The sequence below is a fragment of the Pempheris klunzingeri genome, chromosome 11, assembly GCF_042242105.1.
Source record: "Pempheris klunzingeri isolate RE-2024b chromosome 11, fPemKlu1.hap1, whole genome shotgun sequence".
Classification (NCBI taxonomy): Eukaryota; Metazoa; Chordata; class Actinopteri; order Acropomatiformes; family Pempheridae; genus Pempheris; species Pempheris klunzingeri.
The window spans coordinates 23,661,479-23,683,807 of NC_092022.1; the positions used below are offsets into that span (position 1 = coordinate 23,661,479).

A 22,329-nucleotide genomic window follows, 5' to 3' on the forward strand; every position below is an offset into this window, starting at 1 on the left:
GTAATGCTCAGAAAAGAAAAGAAAGGAAGACAGAGACGCAGCAAAACCTGTTGGCATTCGAAAGCATGACGCAGATTATGATTTAAAACTTGCAACACTAGGTAATAGATAACTAGCTCTCACCTCCTCCAGTCTCTCTCTCCCTCTCTTTCTCTGGTGAAATGACAGACTTCAGTGTGTGTGCTCTGCTGTTAAGCCTTTGAATTACATCACTTCCCGTTTATGGGCAAATTACTAACCGTTAGCTGCCGCAGACCGGTGTGGCGTGGGAAAAGACAAGAAGCAAACCCGTCCTCACTCTCATTCGGCAGCGAGCCAGTGCGTTTGGAGACTGGGAGAAAGAAAGAGGCTTGGATTTAATAAATAAGATAAAATAACACGACATGAAATGAAATGAAATGAAATAAAATCTAATGAAAAAGAATTTCACCCCTGGGACAAAAAAGTCTTACTAACTTGATACCAAACGTCCATTTAATATCTCAAGGATATTAAGGAAAGTTTTATAGTTGTTTCACTTTTGTTCTGTCTCTCTCTCTCTCTCTCACACACACACACACACACACACACACACACACTCAGTTTATCTCAGCCAATCTCTTAATCTGAATTAATGTTAAACATGTGTGGTGCTCCCCGGCCTGTAGCAGGGAGCGCCCAACGAGTTGCAGCTCGCCAAACAATGATCTTAACATGAAGGGACGAAAGCCCTCCCAACCCCCCCATCCCAACCCCCCCATCCCACCCCGCAAACCCCCTCACCTGGCCCCCTGCATACCTTACACACACACACACACACACACACAGACACACACACACACACACAAAGAAGACTTCAGACAAGGGCCATGGAGCCAATATGATCCTGTAGCAGAACATCCATGTACACCTTCATCCTTATCTGCACACTCTAATACTAACATAGAATTCTATACTTCATGTTCTGTGTTAGTCAGCGAAGCAGCTTTGTTTCCTAATTGAAGCACAACCTCTCTTCCATCTGAGTAGAAGTCCACGTCCCTGATCCAGCTGGTTCTGGTCTTGGCAGTGTAGTGGGAAGCAGCAGCAGCACCTTTAAACCTCCAGTTCAGCCTGCGGCTCCTTTAAAGGCCAACAGGTGTCTGTTCAAATGAAACTCAGACTACGTTCAAGCGGACAGGTGAACTCCTAACTTGTGATAATGTTTGTAATTTAAAAACTCTGATGGTAAACGCGGTCCTATTTGATCCCACATTATCTGACAGTTTCTCCTCACTCCCTGCTTTGTTTTTGTGCTGAATGTCAAATGTCTCACTTTTTACATTTGGCCATATCTCACATTTCCTCTCCTCTCCTCGCCTCGCCGCTCTCTTCCTGCCTTTTGTCACGCCTCACTCTCTTTCTCTCCTCTCTCTTTCTATCCGTCTCGCTCATCCTTTTGTCCGTCTTCAGAAGCAGCCCGGCTCGTCTCTCTGTGTGTCTTTGTCCTCTTTCAGATGCCAGCAGACTTCAAAGTAGGTGAGATTCATGAGGGGAGAGGGGTGGTGGCGGGGGGGGGGGGCAGGCTGGGTGGAGAGAGTCAATGGGTGAAAGATAAGGGAGGAGGCTGCAGGTTTAAGTAGAATGAATCCTCATTTTAACCTGATTTAATGATTTAATGATATTACCTGGTGGTCTTTTCCAAACGGAGGTTGTTAACCAGCAGCCAATAAACATGCAGCTTAAATTAGAGAGAGATTATTAAAACCTACCGACAGGAAATTAACTAATTAATTAATTTTCATATTAAAGTAACAGCATCAGTCTTTTATCAGTGACTTATTTAAACATTGTAAAATATATTTGTTTTTCATCATTGTAGCTCTTGGACTGTTGGTCACACAAAACAAACAATTAAATTAAGTCCTCAAGTGTTTTCTAACACTTTGCAGACCAAACTATTAATCAAATATTAATAGTTTGAAATAAATGGCAGATTAATAATGAAAATGATGGTTATCTGCTGCCCCAGCTTTAATGATGTGATGTCAGAAAACAGCATCTTTTAAAACTGTATTATACTATATTAAAATGCAATTTAAAGGAAAAGTTCAGCATTTTGAGACATGAAGCTACAGCCAGCAGCCTGTTAGCTTAGCAAGGGGAAACTTTAAACAAACTAGATGTCACATGTTGCGCAGGTATGTGGATTTTTGACAGACTGGTTGTTCCCCCATGTTTCCTGTCTTTATGCTAAGCTGAGCTAACTTGCTGCTAGCCTTACAAAACAAATGTGGTTATTTCCAGTAATGTTGAATTCTTCTTTTGAAATTTTATGTGACAGTTTATGTTTATTCTGAGGGTGGCACTAGAGAAACACCATGTCAATGGTCAGTCAGATTAAAAGGGGTCATCCTCTGAGGAGCATGAATGTATGTCATGGTTATCTTCCCATTAGATTTTGATCAAATGTAACTTTTGGGCCTGACGGTGGCACTTGAATTAAAGTCAGGGGGTCACCACACCGATCCACAGGCATCAATAACATCAGGCTGTGATCCTTCCTCTAGGGCAGTAAATGCAGAACTCATAAGCGGAACAAAAGAGAGAGAGAGAGAGAGAGAGAGAGAGGAGAGGAGAGGAGGAGAGGGCCCACCAAGAGTGTGTGTGGCTTGTTGAAGGAGACAAAGAGAAGGGCATGTAGGTACCTGCCTCACACACACACAAACTACAGTCCGCTGTCAACCCCAAACATCCCCTCCCCGGCCCACAGCACTTCAAACATATCCGCCCACTGCATTGTGTGTGTGTGCGTGCGTGTGTGTGTGTGTGTGTGTGTGTGTGTGTGTGTGTGTGTGTGTGTGTGTGTGTGTCCATCTTAAAGTTCTATCTGATCCAAAACAAGAGGCGGCTGAGGAATGCTGCCAATACACAAACAGTATTTACTCAATACTGTTATCATCATCATATCATACTGGAGTTATGGCTGCTAGACGGATACATGATTTGTGTGCACGTATGTGTGTCTGTGTGCAGCACTTGATGTGTGATGATAAGAGCATTAAGCCCAGTTTTGACTGAAGGCAGATACTAACAGATGGATTTAGATAGGAGCGTCTGGTTTTCGCTAAAGGGCAAGTACAGAGAGTTTGGTGCTACTGAGCCGCTCTCGGTTTACACCGACATTAAAGTGGATTCTTTTTCAACATGAAAACTATTTCTACTGTTAAAGGTTCTCCATATGACATTCAGAACATGAATATGCGCGTGTATGGTAGTACATGATAGTGCATGTCCATTTGTGAACTGGTCAGTGAGTGAACCCACAGCACGCTGGCACCGAACTGAAAAACGAGTCTGAGCCGCTGCCCAGTGACAGACTCAGCTGAGCCAACACAGTAGCACAAAAGCCTGTTAGATTTTCCAACTGCAGCATTTTCATTTGCATTCAACATTTCTTATATTCATAAACGTAGCTTTTCAGGAGAGGATGAATCTGAAAAAACAGTCTTGTGTTATAGTGTGAATGGTCAAAATTCTCAAGAACAATGATATAAACTGGTTCAGACACGTCAGGTGTAACAGTACCAAAAAAAAAAAAAAACCTTTCTCTGTTACCAGTCATTGTGTAAGTTAATATAGCTGAGCGCACAATTTAGATGTTTTTATTTACCTGCATTTATTTTGTCAAATGACTTTGTGATAATAAAATAGTGATTTGCTCAAAGTTTCACTGCAACAGCACAGTTGTTACTGTTCATCTGGTTAACACGCAGCATTTAGAAGTCATAATCAAATCACTGTTTTACAATCATTGGTTTAGCGAATGAGACAATATGCCAGTGACAACAACTAAAATGGAACTGAATGAGACAGATTAACTGGGCCGTTTGCTTCTGAGCTCATGAAAAGTCAACTTTTTTTTTTAGAAAGAAGCTGCCGAATGCTCTATTTTCCTCTAAATGGGACCATAATTTACTAGATGAACATCCTGCTGTGTTAAAGAAGACTGTGACCATAAACTCATTAGGAAAATGTTTACTGGGGTAATAAATGAAGTGAGAAGTCGGCTCATTTTCTCATAGACTTCCATTCTTTCTGACTTCTTTTTACAACCAGCAGAGTCGCCCCCTTCTGGTCAGTAGAATGCAGGTGTAGGTCACTTTGCCTTGGCTTCACTTTTCTGAGCTAGAAGCTACGTCCATTTTTCTTTTATACAGACTGTGATTAATTATGATGTGGTCATGTGATAACCTATGACTGGCAATGGATTATGGGATATTGAGGGCTGCAACGGATACGCTGGCTGTTTCCTTTGCTGCATCTCTCAGCCACTTTGCATGTGTGTGAGCTGTGACCAGCAGGGGGTAAGTGGGTTCAATTAATGGAGCAGTTAGCGGTTACCACAATACCAAGAGGCCTATCCCTCACTTTTCTTTGGGTCTCCTTGGTAACCAGGAAGTAGATTAGTTATAGTGCTCAGAAAGAAAGAGAGAAAGAGAGGATTAGTGAGGTGAGATGACAAGCAGCCTTTCTTCCTCTTTCTTTATTTGTCTCTGTTTTCTCGTACTTTTCTCCTTTCCCTCTTCTCTGCTGGTAGATGACAGGGCTGCTTTGCAAAACTTGTCAAGTTTGCTCGTCTGTTTCCGTCTGCATTTGTTGATCACTGACCCACATCAATTATTCTGAGTCTCCCGCTGCTCTCTTCACCAGCAGGCAACCTTCAGGCTCCTCAGTACAGACACATTTTTTTGCCAGATGGGACAATTCTCATAAAAGTTACGTTTTCTTCCATTAAATTTGGAGTTTAGGACGTACTTGAATGTTTTTTGAGAGAATCTGTTCATTTGCTTTCTTACTGTGAGTTAGATGGGAAGATGGAGAACACACTCGTGCCTGTTCCAGAGGAGCAGAGCCGGAGCCTTAGCTTAGCATAAAGACTGGAGGGAGAGTTATGTGCTGGAAGACTTTCTTATCAAGCAACAGCGTATCCATCCACCCAATGCTTTTGTGCCTGCGTCTTGGCTGTAGCGCCGGTTGCCTGTGACGTGTTTGTGAGTGATCCTCCCGTATCCAGCCTTTAATCTAAAATATGAGAAAGAAGGCAGGTGTGTTGTGTGTCCACACCACACAGGTAACAGAGTCAACTGGGCCTGTGATGTACTGCATGTGGGTGAGGACAACTGAAATCTTGCTCATGTTTTTCTTGTGATAAATCTTTGCCCAGTTGCCTTCAACTCTTTGCATGATCACTGACCCCCCCCCCCCACCACCACCACCACCACCACCACCACCACTCCCCACCCATTCAGCATTACAGCATTACAGCACAGGTCAATGTCAGCTGTCAAGTTGTGACCTTGTTTGTCACAGATACACACAGACAGAAACAACACCACGTTGTATTTATGCCATGAGCTATTTGAAACGCTTATGAATGTTTTAAATGTGGAACCCAGTTCTGCTAGTTGAGGTGGATTAAAGGACTAGTTCAGCATTATGGGAAATGCACTTATTTGTGTTCTTTCTGAGAATTGGATGAGAAAACTGATCCAATTGAATAATCTGAATAATTAACACAGCCCAGTATCTGTTCATGTTAGTCTAGTAAGTTTGTCCATCTAACTGCACTCCTTACCAGATGGTGGCGCTAAAGTATGGTTTTATTTCCCAGCCACCATTTTCACTAACAACAAACTGTATGTGATGCAGATTTAATGCAGCTGTTGTGCTTTATAAGACACGTGCGTCTCCACCTGCTGCATTTAAGCTCAACTGCCTGAAGGAAGTTGGAGATGATACATGTTCTCAAGGATTTTTATCAGACCAGAGCGGGGCTGAAAGAATTAGTCAACTGATCGATGGGCAGCAACTTGGTTCCAGGGCCTCAAATATGAGCGGAATGTCTTTTGGTTTTTTAAGACTGTTGGTTGGGAAAAAAACAAGACATTTAATGACACAATTTGGGCATTTTTAACATTTTCTGACTAAAGTTCGTAGGCTAAATGGGAGTTGCTGCTGTAAACTTGAGCACACAGAAGTGAGCTGTGAGCCTACAAACAGCCTGTGGAATGTTCTAGTGTGTCAGTGAATGAAGCTCGGCTGCATTAACACACTGCCTCGAGACTCCTTTAAACTGCAAGAGGTCACTGACTCCTGTGTGTGTGTGTGTGTGTGTGTGTGTGTGTGTGTGAGTGTGTGAGAGAGGCAGGCAGCAGTCCACAGGTCAGAGTTCAGCATGTGTTAGACAGACCATAGAGGAAGTAGATGTGGGAGTTTTCTGGACTGTGGACGGTGTAGACAACATACAAACATGATCACTATTTCACGTGCCTGACGGAGGAATCTTAACTTTCTGTCTTTTCTTTGCTTCCCTGCAGGTCTGCCAGAAAAGGATTTGTTTCTGATATAAACATCCTTTCAAACCAAAGCCAAAAGGCCTGTAAATATTACTTTGACTCACCTGAGCAGCTGTTATCTGGTGTGTGTGTGTGTGTGTGTGTGTGTGTGTGTGTGTGTGTGCCCATGGCGGAGAAACTCTTTCATCTCCTAAAGTGGTTCCTGTAGCTTGATTAGATGGCGGTGCTCCAGAAAACGCACACAGCTGCTCAGGTGTTCCCCACAGGAGTGTAAGCTGTAGCCCAAATATTAGAGTGTGTGTATGCAGTGGGATGCTTTTAGGTGATTTTTATTTTCCAAAAAGCATCTCTATGTGATGATGATGATGATGGTGGTGTGATTTCAGGTGCCTTTTGTGCACACCCAATCCTACATTTCCCAGAATACCTTGTGTCAGCAGCCCCTACAAAATGTGCCTGAATGTGTTGCGTTCTGCTGTGAGTACAGGTGAAGTTTATTTCAGTTCAAATGTGCGAACTGAAAAGTGGAAGGTGTGTTATGACTTACCTTGGCAGATTCCAGCTTCGCCTGTGATGAAGTTTCTGTTTGGCACCGACCGGACTCACCCTCTGAAGACACTGTGACCTGGAGCCTCCTCGCTCTCTAATCCACCCTTGATGTTCAGCCAGCTCTCTGCTGGAGGTAGAACAACAAGTAGGAAAACAACTGTTTTTAAAGCGTTTCAGGAAACGACTTACTCAGAAAGACGACTGCAGCTCAAACTGAAGGCTGATGAGTAAAAGGATTATTCTGGTGTCTGTCTCTCAGCGGAAGGATGGAGCCTTTTTCTTCCGTCACATGAACCATTTAGGCTTTGAGAGAGAGTGTGTTGAGGTGTCTCCTACACACTGACACCAGGCCGCTCGTTGACCTGCAGCAGCAGCAGGTGGACAAAAGTCTGTACGGGACAGTCTGACAGCTCCCAGGGAGAGAGACGGGATTATGGAGAGAGAGAGAAGAGGACAGATTATAATCACAGAAGAAGAATGACAGGCCAACTACTGTCTCCTGGAGGCTCAGCAGACAAACACATTTGTGTAGACCTCCGCAGAATGTCCTGAGCAAACCTTTATCATGTAGCGGTGGTGCTAACAGCCTCAAACTGTCAGAATATTGTGTTATGCTTCCTGCTGGTTTTTCAGACAGTCAGTTGAGCTTTTTTTGAGTGCTTTCAGTCACATTTCAGTCTTCATTTTTCTTAAACCAGCCGTCATCCTGTGAACGAACTAGTGACGTGATAACAAGTGGTTACATGGATGTTTATCCACTGGGCTGATGTTCAACAAAGGCTAATACTTAGATCACGTGATATAATAACGCAATCTACACCATTTTATAAATAAATGTATAAATGCTAAATCACATCGTCAAGCTGCTGTCCTCAGCAATGTGTTGTCATATTCAAGCAAAGACGAGTAAAAACAATGTGTGACCATTCAGTCTGCATCACATGGATCTGATTAAAACAGTGATTTAAGTTAATGTGTATAATAAATAATAAATGGTATGAAAATAAGAAATGATGATGCCTAATGCCACATAAACTATATTTTATCTTCCTTGTCCTGAGAGCGGCCCGAGTGTGTGGTCCCCTGTGTGTGTGTGTGTGTGTGTGTGTGTGTTTGCAGAGAGCACCTGTCTGTGTTTGTGTGTGTGTGTGTGTGTGTGTTTGAGGAGCAGTCTGAGTGCCCATTCTCCATGTGTTTGATTTCCCATTTGCTGTTTTGCCACTTGGTCCCTGCAACACAGGAATGTGGAATTAATGAGAGAGAAATGAGGCTGTTTTTACACTCATGAGAAGGAGTGATGGGGAGGGAAGAGAGAGGAAGGAGAAGAGAAGAGAAGAGGGGGAGGAAAGAAAGAAAGTAGAAGAAAGGAAGAGAAGAAAGGAAGCTGGAAGGAAAAGAAGAATATAGAAAAGAGGGGGACACAAGGGACGTGAAAGTGGAAAGGAGGGAAGAGAAAGTAATAAGTTGTTAATAAGCACAAAAAAATAATTTAGCTATTTAGTGAAAAGGAGTTATGTCACTGAACTGTCCAAACAGGGCGCACTGATAGAAGCTGTGCCCTCTTCTAACCACTGGGGACAGGCCAACAGGGAGGGAGGGGGGCTGTGGATGGAGTTTGAATAGGTGCCTGGTGGAGCGACACGGAGAGAGAGAGAGAGAGAGAGAGAGGGCAGAAACCTCGACACACCGCTCTGCAAACTCCCTTTCCTTTCTCTTTCTCCTGTAGTTTCAAACATATTTCCCTCCAAATGCTCCTCTCCTCCGCAAGTTAACAGCTCATCTCTAATTCCACTCAGGTTACTTCAGTCCTCAAACTGTTTCTTTCCCGGAGCGGATCGAGCGAACAGGTGGAGATGATGGCGAGCGGAGCGGCGCCGCGCGGTGCTGCGCTCTGCCCGGCTCGGCGCACCGAGACGCGGGTCGCGCTGCTGCTGTGGTCGCTGGTGGTGACCTGCTGCCGCTCGGGCTCGGCGCAGGAGCTGCCGACCAACGGGGTGAACGGATACAGCCTGCACCCGCCCTACTTCAACCTGGCCGAGGGCACCAAGATCACCGCCACGGCGACCTGCGGAGTGGAAGACACGGGCAGGACCGTGCACGACCTGTACTGCAAGCTGGTCGGAGGCCCGGTGTCCGGGGACCCGAGCCAGACCATCCAGGTGAGCAGGAATAAAGCTCATAAAACTCTTATTTCCACTCATGTTGCACGCAAGTGAGTCGATATTTGTAATTAATTCGACTGATGAACTGAGTTTTAATTTCCTTCTAGTGTAGTGAGAGTTAAATGCAGTTTTATCTCCCACAATAATAATAGTGTAGTATTCCTATTGTATTGTGTTTAAAGTGACTTTATCATGCTTTCTCTGGTCGTGTTAGAAGACTCTTGCAGGGGCTTATAATACATCCGCCTACACTGTCCCAGGGGTGTTTGTGGTGCATTCTCAGTGCCAGTGTTACATTACATATTTTGCATTTGGCATTATGTTCTCCCTATAGGCTCCAAGTGTGTCTGTGGTGCTCAGCAGTAGGCTCACAGTGACTGATGTTCCCCTGTGGCAGCATTTATCACATTCCTGAAAGAATGAGCGAGTATTGTGATCTTATCCTAAATCACTGCATGTGCAGCAGCAATATTTTTGTTTTGTTGCTTTATTATTCTACTTTAGGGATTTCAGCGTATCAGATTTAGGGTATGTGATGACTCTTTATCCTCACAGTGATCTTCTCATACAGTAGCACGCTTTTAAAGATTTACGACACAATCGCTTATACTCATTAAACCGGCAGCAGTTTGTAGCTGGCAGCAGTCTAAGTTTTCCATCACCAAACTGCAAGTTTCATTCCCATATTTGTTATGCTGGACCCTCTGCGGATGCCAGCCTACTCACTTCACTGAATTCAGAGCAGAGAGCTGAACAGAGGGGGTCAGCAGTGTGCACGAATCTCCAACTGCCCTGCCAAGTCATTATTTCATGCACCGCTTCCTTTGTAGGACTTGGCAACTCTTAACACTGGCCACTTATATAAGGAGAGGCAACATTTCACTTAGAGTGGACAGGAGTCCGGCCGCTGATGAGGTTTTCCACGTCGTGCTCTGCGTGTGTTTTACAGATGAGCTTTTAATGTGATGATGAGTTTTTAAAAAGCAACAACAGGCCCATTGTGTGTTTGACAATCAAGCTTCCATGTATCGCTAGTTAACACACAAAGGATTATTGCAGTTTCATGGGTTAACCATTAAAGCAACCCTTTGGGTGATAACAAGCAGGCTTATTGCCTTCTCTCTCTCCCTCTCTCTCTCTCTCCCACCTGTTCCCCACATTCCTCCCAGTGACTGACCCGTGTCCTCCAATCAGGCCGAGTTTATCCGCTCTGTTACCGCGAGATTATCAAACTTCCTCTACTGGTACCTTCAGATAGGAACAGAACCATTTTGTCATCTCCAAATCCTGGATTTAGCTCACGTTTAGTGACATGCATGTTAATAAGTACCCTTTGAACTGAAGTGAAAAGAGTTCAGACGTGCCCCGAGGGGTGAGAGAGAAAAGGCTTTCGAGATTCTTCAAGCTTTTAAGTTGCAAGTGAAATACCCAACGTAGGAACTACCCCGAGAAAAACTAAGTCCACCTTAAATGGGAGAAATTAACTTCAATTAATGTGGTAATTTGACCCTCTGCTGATAAACGCGCTGTGACAGTCGTGATCCCGACCACATTCGACCCACTTCAGCTCCTCCACGCTGAGGATTATCCGGAATATTCTCTCATCAGAGTTTTCATTCAGTCTTTCTCTGATCTGCCTGCTCACAGCACAGTTTGGTTGAAGTGGCGACGTTGGCGCATAATTAGCTCAGGAGATCTCCAAACTGAACCCAAGAAATCTGGTCATTAGCTCAAGAAATGCTGCATTATGCGTTCGGACTAAGAGGTTTAGCCCACTTTGCCGGGCTTTTGTGGCTTGGTCCACTTGTGGGGTTACTGCACCCCCTGAACAACACACACACACACACACACACACACAGAGCCACAAAACACATACTTTTAGTGTGCTGAGGTTAATCCTGTTTTGATTTGACGGCAAAACGTGAGAGTGTTTTCATTAATTAAAAACAGCAGGAGGAGGACTGGAGATGCGTGTGTGTGTGTGTGTGTGTGTGAAAATGCCAGCCGTTGTCTCGGATGAAGAGTTTGATGCTGGTGTTTACATATAAGGTTTCATCAGCATGAACCCACGGCTGATAGGATGCTTGTGTCGTCGGCCATTCGGGCTGTAAAAACAGATGTGATGGAGGAAGGCAGAAAACCGAAAGGTGTGTGTCGAGCAAGTAGCATGTAGGCTTTGCCCCGAGGACGTGGATTCTTCAGAGAGTTCTCCTTCTTCACCTAAAGGTGGGGGGGAAAGAGGAACGGAGAGTGAGAGGAGAATGGGCTCTACATGCTCACTTCCAGGTGGCCTTTTTGTTGACATGCTTGCTTTTAAAAGGACGTGACAAGAGAGGACAGAACGGGTGTGGTAAGAGAAAGAATTAGTGTGAAAGAGAGTTTGACAGCCAGGTAGAAACACAGAAGCAGACTCCCTGACGTCTCACTACGCTGAACACCTGCCTCGTTCTTTAAAGACAGGAAATTTGCCAGGTAGTTTTTTTTTTTTTTGTAAAGCGCTCAACTTACTGAAGCTGTGTCTATCAGAGCAGCACCCTCTGATGAAGGTGTGCTGCCTTCTGTTCGTCACTGCTGAGTGGAGGTGAAGATGCTCTGCAGACGTGACAGACAACACGAGAGCAATTGATATTGACGGAGATAGTTGGTTAGTTACGGAGATAAAGCAGAGAAAGAAGAACGTGAAACAGATGGTAGGAGGACGATATAAGTGGGAAATAAATGTTTTAAAATGCATTTTATCACAAAAACACTGCACAACCCGCTCGGAGCAGAAAAAAGAAATACTTGTGATCAAGTAAAGCACATATACCTGAAAACTCTACTTAAATACAGCAACAAAGTATTTGTATTTTGTGCCTAAGGAAGTATTTGTACCTGTTGATCACCACCTCTGGATCAAAGTAGTGAGAATGGTATTAATTGTAGGGAATAGATTTGAGAGCAACAGAATTAAATTACAGAAAAATTGTTGCACAAAATGCTAATTCCATTGAATGATTAGAGCACAGATGACTAATTAAAGGCTGTACAAGATTTCAGATAGAAGAGAGAATCTGAAAGGAAGAGAGGAGGGGGGTGGGGGTCAGATCGCGAGCACTGACCTCTGAACTCAGTGACCCGCAGTGATAGCATCTCGTCACCTGGGCTTTTGTTCACGTCCACACTTGTTTAGTTTATGCTAATGCTTACATAGCCAGCAGTGGTCGGGTTAAACGTTCACACGGCCAAACTGGATTAGTGAAGAATGGAGAGGCTTTAAAACAAGAGGTGGACCCCGGCCGCTTCAAGTGGACGTGTCTGCAAACTGTTAAAGAACGGAGCCCATGTTTCCACCAGCCGTTTCTTTGAGCATCACGGCCGGTTTTACTGTTACGATATCGTTGTGTGACACAAAAATGAGAAGTTTATTTGTATAGCACATCTAATACACAAAGACAATTCAAAGTAAGCTTAACATAGTGTTTTAAAAGTATAAAGAAGAAAGAAACCACATGGAAATTCAAAAGTTAAGAACAGAAACATGAATACAGGAAGATGGTTCATGGGGAGTATTTAAAGTTCAGTCAAAGGCAGAACATAAAGGAGGTTTTTCTCCTTGATTTAAAGGTGGTCAAAGCATGGAACTGGCTAAAGAAAACACTGCTATGGTCCTTTTTAAATGCTTAAATGTCAGAACTGCTGCTCAGATCGGCCTCTGAATGTGTACTCTTGGGATTTGGAAATAATACTTGAGTAATGGAGGAGTGACGACTTAACGTTCAAGCACAAATTATGTTATGTTGAATTTGTGGCCTTGTTTTCTGAGAACCACTCTGCTACATACTGCTTAGATATATCCACCATGTTGTCAAATCAGACATATTTAGCAGGAAAACAGTCGGGCCGAGGCACAGAGACTCGACTTATTACGCATTAAAACCTACCAGCACAAGCACAATACAAACCAGAGCCTCACTCCGACAGTAACCTGAGCGGAGTCACCTCTCTGTTGGAATATAAGAAACTTGACCCGGTTAGCTTCAGGGACAAACAGTTGAGAAAGAAATCTCTTCTTTTCATACAAGTTTAGCGTGACTCTGAAACATTGTGCTGCTGTTTTGGGTGTTTAGAAAGGCTGAGCTGTAACTTAAAGACCGAAGGGTCAAATCCCACAATAGCCAGTGAGTGTTTTCCACCAACAACCTGTCTAGGTGTCTTTGAATCCTGCTCAAGGTCTCAAATATGGCTTTTAGATGCACATACATGTCCATCTCTTGCCTTCTCAGGGCCAGTACTGTGACATCTGCAGCCAGGGCGACAGCGATCGCGCCCATCCCATCACCAACGCCATCGACGGGACCGAGCGATGGTGGCAGAGCCCCCCTCTGTCCCGCAGCACCGAGTACAACGAGGTGAACGTCACCCTGGACCTCGGACAGGTAAGACTCGTTACTGTACATACTGTCTGTATATTTATGGTTGTTATTTGTCAGCACGTACTCGTTCTCTTCACTTTTTTTTCTCCCAACTATTGCTGACACATTTGTCGGAAGTGTTTTATGATTTCTCTGGAACAGTCCATCAGAGTTTTGACATTTATAACTGGATACAGGAGTTTCAGATTGTTTTCTCTGGTTGTAAACTATCAGCGTTTTCTACTTTGGCAATTTGAAAAGTAGGTAGTAAAGGGAGGATAGCAGATAGATAGTGTTTGGATACCCGTTGGCATGTAACTAGTTTAGTTAAGGGATGCACGGCCAGTTTTGCATCATCATAATATGGGTTGTATATGCCAATGAACTTTCCTCCATGTTACCCCTTAGCTGATGTCACCAGGTTTGATAGAATAAACAACAGTAATAATTTTACTATTAAATCAAATAACCTAATAGCTACCTCGCTGTGGTAAACTGTTCACAGCTCTGCCCACTCTGATAATGAGTGTGAAGTAAATCTGGGTTGCTCGGTTTGTTCCACCTGCTGTTGCAGCGAATCCCTCAGAATGACATTCGTCCGCACACAGATGTGTAGCATAAGTTTCACAAACACTGGGACACACTCAGGGTCTGCCTTCTCAGAGACACACACACACACACACACACACACAGACAGACAGACATGCAGGGAGCACAGAAAAGCTCCACTCTGTCCTCCAAGTTAACCTTTTAGTGTTTCTGAACGTCGCTCTTCAACAACCTTTTATGTTTCTGAATGCGACTCTTTTGTGCCAGGCTCTCCTGCTCGAGTGCCCTCCTCATTCATCAGTGCTGAGACATTCACTGTGTGTGTGTGTGTGTGTGTGTGTGTGTGTGTGTGTGTGTGCATGTGTCCTCAAAGAGTGTGTTTTCTGTCATGGCATTCAGTTTCCCCTTCCCTCTCCCGTCTCTCTTCCCTTTTCTCCTCGCTCTTCACTTTGTTCCCTTCCTCTCCGTCCCTGTGTTCCTCCCTCAGGGTTGAAGGTCTCATTAGCGAAGCAGGGAGCTGTGACTGGCACCGTGTGTGTTTAGCTTGTAAAGGCTTTTATAAGCCTGTTTACCTTGTGGCAGCAATAAAAGAATGAATCAAATGTTTTTAAAGAACAAAATGAAGACTGTCAGAGCCCAGCAGAGCTTGTTCTCTCACTCATGTTGCCCGGATGACAATGACGCAGGCTGTCTGTGGTGTTGTTTGGGACGGGGGGGCTAAACTATTATGCTGTACCATTATTCAGCAAGCACTTGATCACCGGCAAAGAATTAGAATATCCATTTTGACATAATTTATTTCAGACATAATAGTGACAGATCTGAATGTCATGGTATAAAGTCAGTCCACCTGTTTTACACACGAAGGTCAGGTTAGTCATCACAGTGACTTTGGAGGAAGGCGACCAACTCTCATGTCTTGCGAGGTAAAAATTGCTGTTTTTCTCACTGGAGTCTGGTGGCTTTGATGAGAGCGATATAAGAGCTTCTCAGTTTGTGGTTGAATAAAAAGGATCTTGCACGTCTGTCTCTGCAGCGATCCTTTGATGTAGTTTGATGGAAAATGTTTCCCCAAAGGATTATGCCGTAGCCACTGCGGCCTGTTAGAAACCCGTTGCCGGTCCCAGCTGAGGTGATCTACTGGACCAATTCCAAAACTTTTTGATCCTACCGGTCTTTTCAATCCCAGAATATGCTAAATTTGGCCCAGGTTTAACCCTTCAGAGTCTGGGCACAACCTCACCTATGTGATTCTACAAGTATTTATTTATTTTGACATAATATATGGACACACTGTATGTAAAAGTGCAAAAGAAACACAAAATCCGAGCAGGAACTAGTTGGATCTTTGGAGGAGCGGGGGTCTGCACGGACACCTCCTCTCGTTCGTCTTCACGTACAGCATCCACTTCATCCCCTGAAAGGAGTCTTCCTCAGAATCAGAACGTTCTTCCCCAGATTCAGCATCTTCTAACTCGTAGAAGAGCTGTAGTGAGCGACTTCGGCTCTTCATACATTTAGTGTTAATAGGCCGATCGACAAAATTCAAACACTTGTAAAAAGTTTGAAGTGTCCGCTTTCCAACAGTCTTTGAATGGAGCACCTGCGTGCTTGTGTCACAGCTTTACGTTTTCAAACGTGCGACATGTGACTTTGACGCCCTGTGGTGGTCCTAGACTCCGAAGGGTTAAAAAATAGCAAAGTTATCCTTTAACTTGCAAGTTCGGTGTCTGAGTGAGTGCAGCATTTTTACTACAACAGATACTTTGATTAGAAAAACAATTTAAAACTGAACCGAATTCACATCAGAAAAATCTCTGAACCTCCGAACTGTACAAAACCAGCTGGTAGCGGCTGCAGACGAACGTGGCCTTTGCTCTGTGATTTTGACACTGTGCTTCTGCAGGCCTTATCTGTTCAAAATGTTTACAATCTACATGTAGATGTGACAGCTTTAAGGAGGGAGGGAGAGAGAGAGAGAGAGAGAGAGAGACGACGGGGGGGAGGGTCTCTAGTTACCAGGTTGCAGTTTTGTCCTGAAAGAATGTAGGTGGGCTAAGGCCAGGGTTTACAAGTGTGTGTATGTGTCAGTGGCAGGGCCCAGTGTGAGAGTGTGTTGAGGAGTCCACCACACACACACACACACACACACACACACACACACACACACACATACGCACACCTAACCCCCCCTCACCTCTGCCTGAATGAAAGAGAGAGAGAGGAGGGAGAGATTGGAATGTAAGTTAACCTGTCTCAACCCGTAGAGGGGAAGGCTTGTTAAATTACCCCTAACTCCTCTCTCTCCATCTCTTCCTCTCTCTCCCTCTCTCTCTTTCTCTCTCTCTCTCTCTCTCTCTGATTGAGTAAACTATAGCTTTTTTACTAGTTAGATGAGAAGATTGATACCACTCTGGTGTCTGTGAGCTGCGTGGGTGGGTGCCGGCAACATGGAGGGAAGTTAAACATTGCTTATTTGTTTAAACCAGCCACACTGTAATGGTGCAAAGCCAGTTGAAAATTGACAGATTTCCCCTTTAAACAAACTCAATGTCAATGTTCAAACTCAAATTAAATGTGTTGATTCTTAAGCTTTTGAGGTGTAGGAGGGTGGACTTTGTTACCTTTGGACAGAGAAGGGCTAGCTGTGCCCCCCATAGCTGCTCGTGGGAGCTGTTTATTCAGCGGACAGACGTGACAGTGGCACCGATCCCATGGCAAGACAGCGACTAAGCATACTGTCCAAAATGTTGAACTTTTCCTTTAAGCCTAGACATGGTTCTCTGGACAGAAATATGTGGAGACATTTATCCACATGCTGTTTTTCATGGTTTTAACAATTTACACTACTCACAAAAATTTAGGGATATTCGACTTTCAGGTGAAATATATGGAAAATGTAAAAAGTGAATGCTCCACTGATATTATATCATGAAAGTAGGGCATTTAAGTAGAAGCATGCACTGGTAGTTTTATTCATCTTAAACAATTTATTGAAAGAAAATCTACCAACAGTGGTAGGTATACCACAACAAAACATTTTCAGTGTCTCAATAAATTGGGACGTGGCCAAAGGACGTCCACTCCTCTCCTTTCTGTGACTCTTCCAGTCTCTGTATCACTGTTCCAACCTCCTGATGACACTCTGTGACCCTCTAAGCTCAGTGAACACCTCCGTCTGAGGACTTCCTGTTTGAAGCCTCCAGTGTTGAGGTGCTGCTGATCAACTGTTAGGTGTCGTCTTGGTCTCATGATGTCAGAATTGGTATTTAAACAGTCCTCCTCATCCTGCTGTTCACATTCTTACTGAAGCAGGAAATGTATTGGTGGATTCATGGATCAAACCTGTTGTGAATGTTGCTGTTAAGCTTCTTGTTAGAGAACAGCAGCTGGTGCAGAAAGTACTGAGACACTGAACAGTTGGACATGTGCATTCAAAGGTTTAGAGAAGGTCGCATTAAGTTCACCTGGAAAGGTTAGAATGCATTTTAGGTTCATCCTGAAATTTCACCTGAAAGCCGAATATCCCTAACTTTTTGTGAGTAGTGTATGATATTTAACACAAAAGTATACCAACATTGTGGGGAACAGGAAAGGCCTGTTTCAGCAGGATAGTGCCCCAGTGCAGAAAGCTTAATACCATATTGTATCAGCGTGTGCAAGTCTATAAAGAAGTGGAGTTTGGTGTCCTCGGCTCCATCCAGCACCTTTGGGACTGACTGGAACACTGAGCCGGGCCTCATCACGGCGTGAGACCTCATTCATTCTTTTGGACTGAATAGGAGCAAATCCTGCAGCCAGGTTCCAACATCTGGTGTAAAGCCTGCAACCAGAAGAGTGGAGGCTGTTTTAAGCAGTAGTAACACCCACGGGTGCAGAATGAGATGTTCAGCAGTCTAATATGGGTGCAATATGGACACTGATATAATCTGTCCACTTACTTTTGGCCACATATTTTGAACCCGCTTCATTAATCTGTACTACATTTTGCGCATCAGTCCGTACATTACTCAGAGGTGAATGCGAGTTCAGAAGGTGAAGCAGCTTCAATAACGCTCTGAACATTTAGATAAGATTAAGGAAAACACATTCAGTCTCATGGTGTGGAATTCAGCTGGCAGTGAATAAGCCGTACGGTCACCATCAGTCTCTGTAACAGATGGTTACTGCAGCAGGTGTACCAAGCACTGAGTGCGCCCACTCACCACTCAGATGTTTATTCAACATATTTCAGTAGAACCTGAAGAAGGAGAGTTTCTCTGCTGTGAGGACTTCCAAAGAATGGTGCACTTTCTTATAAATTACTTTTAACATATTTCTACATCTGGTCACTGTTTCATTGTTTTAATGCATCTTGTCACGCTGTCTTTTATTTAATCATCTCCCTGTCCTCCACTTTATTCCTCTGCTCCTTCCTTTTCTTCCTATGGCCTGTTTGGTCAGGCTTTTAAATAAGGAGCATCGGTTCACACACACCTCATCTTCCTCCTCCTCCTCCTCCTCCTGCTCCTCCACCCATTCTGCCTATCTTTGACAGATAACACAGAGCCCAGTATAGACCGTGTCTATCTCCTCCTACCCTCTTGTCTTCTTTCTTCTGCCGTCTCCTGCTCTCATTCCTCCTCGCCGCTATCTTCTTTCTCATTACTCCCTCTTTGTCTCCTCATCCTTTTCTTCTTTTCTACCAGACCCACTCTTTCTGGAAAGACATGTTGCCTATTTCAAAGCAGCACAAAACAAAATTCCTTTCTTTTTGTTGTATTGGGGGACAGCAGGAAACCTCAAAGCCTGCATAGAGCTCATTTCACCGGTCTCAGTTTGAAACCTTGTTCAGACCACCTCACCTCATTATCTTCCATTAATATATATGCTAAGAGTGCCGATGCAGCACCTGTGTGGCTCCTTGTCTACTCCTATTTTATCTGCACACTGGGAAAGGTAGAGGAGGATGAGGGGAAGAGGTGGAAGAGGAATGACAGCTACCTGATGAAATATAGGAAGAAAATGAATCATCCGATGAGGTCACACTCTGCTCACCACAATTCACCATTGTCTTGTACGCAGGCTGTGTGATCTAAGCGCTGTGTGTATGCGCCAAGTTGAATTCTTCAGGTGTGTGATAGTGGAAGGATTCTGTAATTACAGGTAAAGGAGGAGGGGATGAAAAGGAGGAGGGGGGGGGGGCGTTCATGGAAAAAAAAGGCAATAGATGACATAAAGGGCAGGAGGGAGAAATCCAGCATGAAGGCAAGGTGAAAAGAAATTCCCAGGAAGAGAGGAGGAGCTGGAGGGTAACAACAAGGAAAAGAGGAAGGCGGGAAGGAGGTGGAGAAGAAAACGGGAGATGAAGAGGAAGGAGGGTGAGGGCATGGAAAGAGGAGGAGGAGGAGGAGATGACAGGAAAGAACAGGGGATGTTTGTCTGTTTCTGCAGCCTGTTATTAAAGCACAATTCAGTGTGTGTGTGTGTGTGTGTGTGTGTGTGTGTGTGTGCATGCTCTTCAGGTGAGGTCTTCTCTTTTCCATAATCCTCTCTCCTCGCATGAAAAGTGTGTCTCCTTGTCATAACACTTTTCAAAGTCTGCATAGCTGCATAATGCCAGTTTCACTGGTACTCAAGCATTCGATCAGCTTCCCCTTCGTCCTTTGATGTCTGCGTTTTTAGATTCATCAGCTCAGTGTATGAAATGTATAAAAATAGTGAGAGAATGCTGTTCACAGTTTCATAGAGCTCAGGATGATGCCTTTACTTTGCTTGCTTTCTCTCACCAACAGTCCAGAACCTAAAGATACACAATTGATTGCTTTATATGAAAAAGAAAAACAGCTGTAACCAGGGGATTTTTGGCTTTTTTTTTTTGCTTGAAAAAAGGGCAAACATTCAGTCCTGTGAATTGTCCAGAATACTGTAGACATTGTTTCTGGAAAGACAAATACCTGTTGAATTTCTTGAGCAAAATGCTGTGTTCGCCTCAATGGAATTCTTTTCACCTCCGTTGTATTTGAGTGGAGGCAGAAATCTCAAAACCTGGAGAAATCAAACCAAAACTATGTGCTTGGCAAAATCCAACCAGAGGTTAAGTGGGAAAATGTCTCTCTCTGAAAATGTGGGAATTGACTCGCCCAAATACATCAAACATGGCAACTCAAGATGCTTTTCACGTGCATTAAAGACGAACTTGGCTGGAGCTGGACATCAGTCGGTTACTAGACAGACTCGGATGTTTCTCACCATCACGTGCTCTTGATTTCCTGGTGTGCTGGCAGGTTTCCCTGCAGGATGAACACAAAGAAAGACACACACATTCACAGAGACACACACTCACAGGCAGTGTTGAGGTAGCTCCATTGTTCGCCGTGCGTAAGAGCGAGCGCGGTGCCAACTGCTCCTAAATGAATGCTTCCTGTTATTGATGCGGTTTGAACGTCAGTTACCTTTTTTCGGTGCCAGCCGGCTCTGTGCTGCCGGCTGGAGGTTTATATTTGGAAAATCCCATTTTTTCTGACATGTTTGTTTTGGAGTAAAGCTGAGCTCACATCAAACATGTTCAAAGCAGCTTGACTTAAAAATATCTTTAGTTTGATGTCAAGTGAAGCTTAATATTACGTCTCAGTGTCTCAGTGGGCGAAACTGGTCCACATGAGCAACAGATCCTTTGCCCAGTTTTTAAAGGCCATGACACAGAGCTTGTAGACAGACATTGTCATTGTCATCAGTGAGCATTTGCAAGTGTAGACTTTGCATTTTGTAGCATTTCAACTCATATTTCATCCCTCATTTCTTCTACCGCCAGCTGTCGACCATGTTCTACTGATGATGCCAGTGCAAAGCAACTTTAAACAGCCAAGTGCAGTTTTTTTTTTATCACTGATAACCAATACGTTAATAATAGGTCCAGCATCTGTATGATATGGACAATATAATACTCAAATAATCAGAAGTCCAATATCATTGGTATTTTATCATCAATACAGTATAATCGACGCTAACACCAGGAAATGATCCCCAAACATGAGGGCTCAGGAGATGCTGTAGCTACTGCTCAGAAGGCTGAGTGGAACAAAAAGACACATTAATGGGTTATAACATGCCAGACTGCAACATTATATGGTATCCTCTCCTCCTGCCTGTAGGTGAGCTGAGGTAGTCTGAGATCAGCGCGGATGTGTGTGTGTGTGTGTGTGTGTGTGTGTGTGTGTGTGTGTGTGTGTGTGTGTGTGTGCGTGTGTGTGTGTGTGCACACGACCTGCTGATTATAATCACTGTATTCTCTGCCAATTCTGCTCTTTACGAGTGTCGACCATGGGAACCACACTCTGCTTGTGTTTTCTCTGTGGTTTGGCTCTGTACAGACAATTCCAGTGTGTGATTTCTTTTTTTTCACACTCTTCAGGTGTGACGCCATGTGTGTGTGTGTGTGTGTGTGTGTGTGTGTGTGTGTGGCCTGCTGTACAACATCTAGTCAAGCAGACATCTTTTTTGAAAGTTTCAAGATATCATCTCTTATTTGCTGTAATTTCTCACACTCCATTTTTCCCCCCCACACCCTCACAACGTAATCACCCTCCCGATCTTTCCCTTTGGTCTCTGTCTGACTCTGCCCAGCCACAAAGACTCTTCTGTAGAGTGAATGACTGACGCAGTAATGGTGGAAATAAAGAAAGAAGGGGATAAAGATGGACATCAAACATCTCTCTCCCATTCCTCGTTGTTCATTTTTCTCAGCCTCTTCTTGTTGTTGGGTCTGTTTTTCTAAGGGGAAATGTTAGCCACTAGTTAGCTACCAATGAAATGTTTTAATTACAGTTAAACCTGGCTATAGTAGCTGTATTCATTTATTTATTTCTCTCAATATAGTTTCAAATCTTCAAAACAAAGGCAGCTTTTTACCAGCTTTTGTCCTCTTATTGTGGAGCAGCTTAGCAACTAGGTGTCACTAAACACTGCATATTAAAGGGTCGGTATGGGGTCAACAGCAGGTGTTCAAATGTTAGCATGATTTATCGTCTGTCTGTAGAGCAGAAACTATTGGTTGATGGGCAGAAACTTTTTAACAATAATAATAATCAGAGACTGTTTTGACAACTGCTCAATCATTTCAGTCATTTCTCAAGCAAAACAGCCAAATATTCTCTAGTTCCAGCTGCTTTCTGTCTTTCGTACAATAATCAATTAATTAAATTCTATTATGGCCCGGACGAAGATAAATAAGGTAATTAAAAACATCATTAATTTATTTGATTTGATGTTAGCTAACAGAGCAACATTAGCGTCCCATTGAACTTGTGTTTATCGGTCTTTGTTGTTCTTGTTTGTTCTGCCGATCACTTTGCAAAATGTGGTTCCCACAAATTCCCG

At 43.8% G+C, this 22,329-nt stretch overlaps 1 protein-coding gene across 1 annotated transcript in view; it reads left to right on the forward strand.

The window, feature by feature from the left end:
* Window positions 1-8,722: 8,722 nt before the first annotated feature.
* Window positions 8,723-22,329, forward strand: part of lama5 (laminin, alpha 5) — a 94,315-nt gene continuing 80,708 nt past the window's right edge. Inside the window, exons 1-2 of the mRNA XM_070838984.1 lie at window positions 8,723-9,025; window positions 13,294-13,446. Of these exons, the coding sequence (XP_070695085.1) occupies window positions 8,723-9,025; window positions 13,294-13,446 (456 nt within the window). The remainder of the gene's footprint in view (window positions 9,026-13,293; window positions 13,447-22,329) is intronic.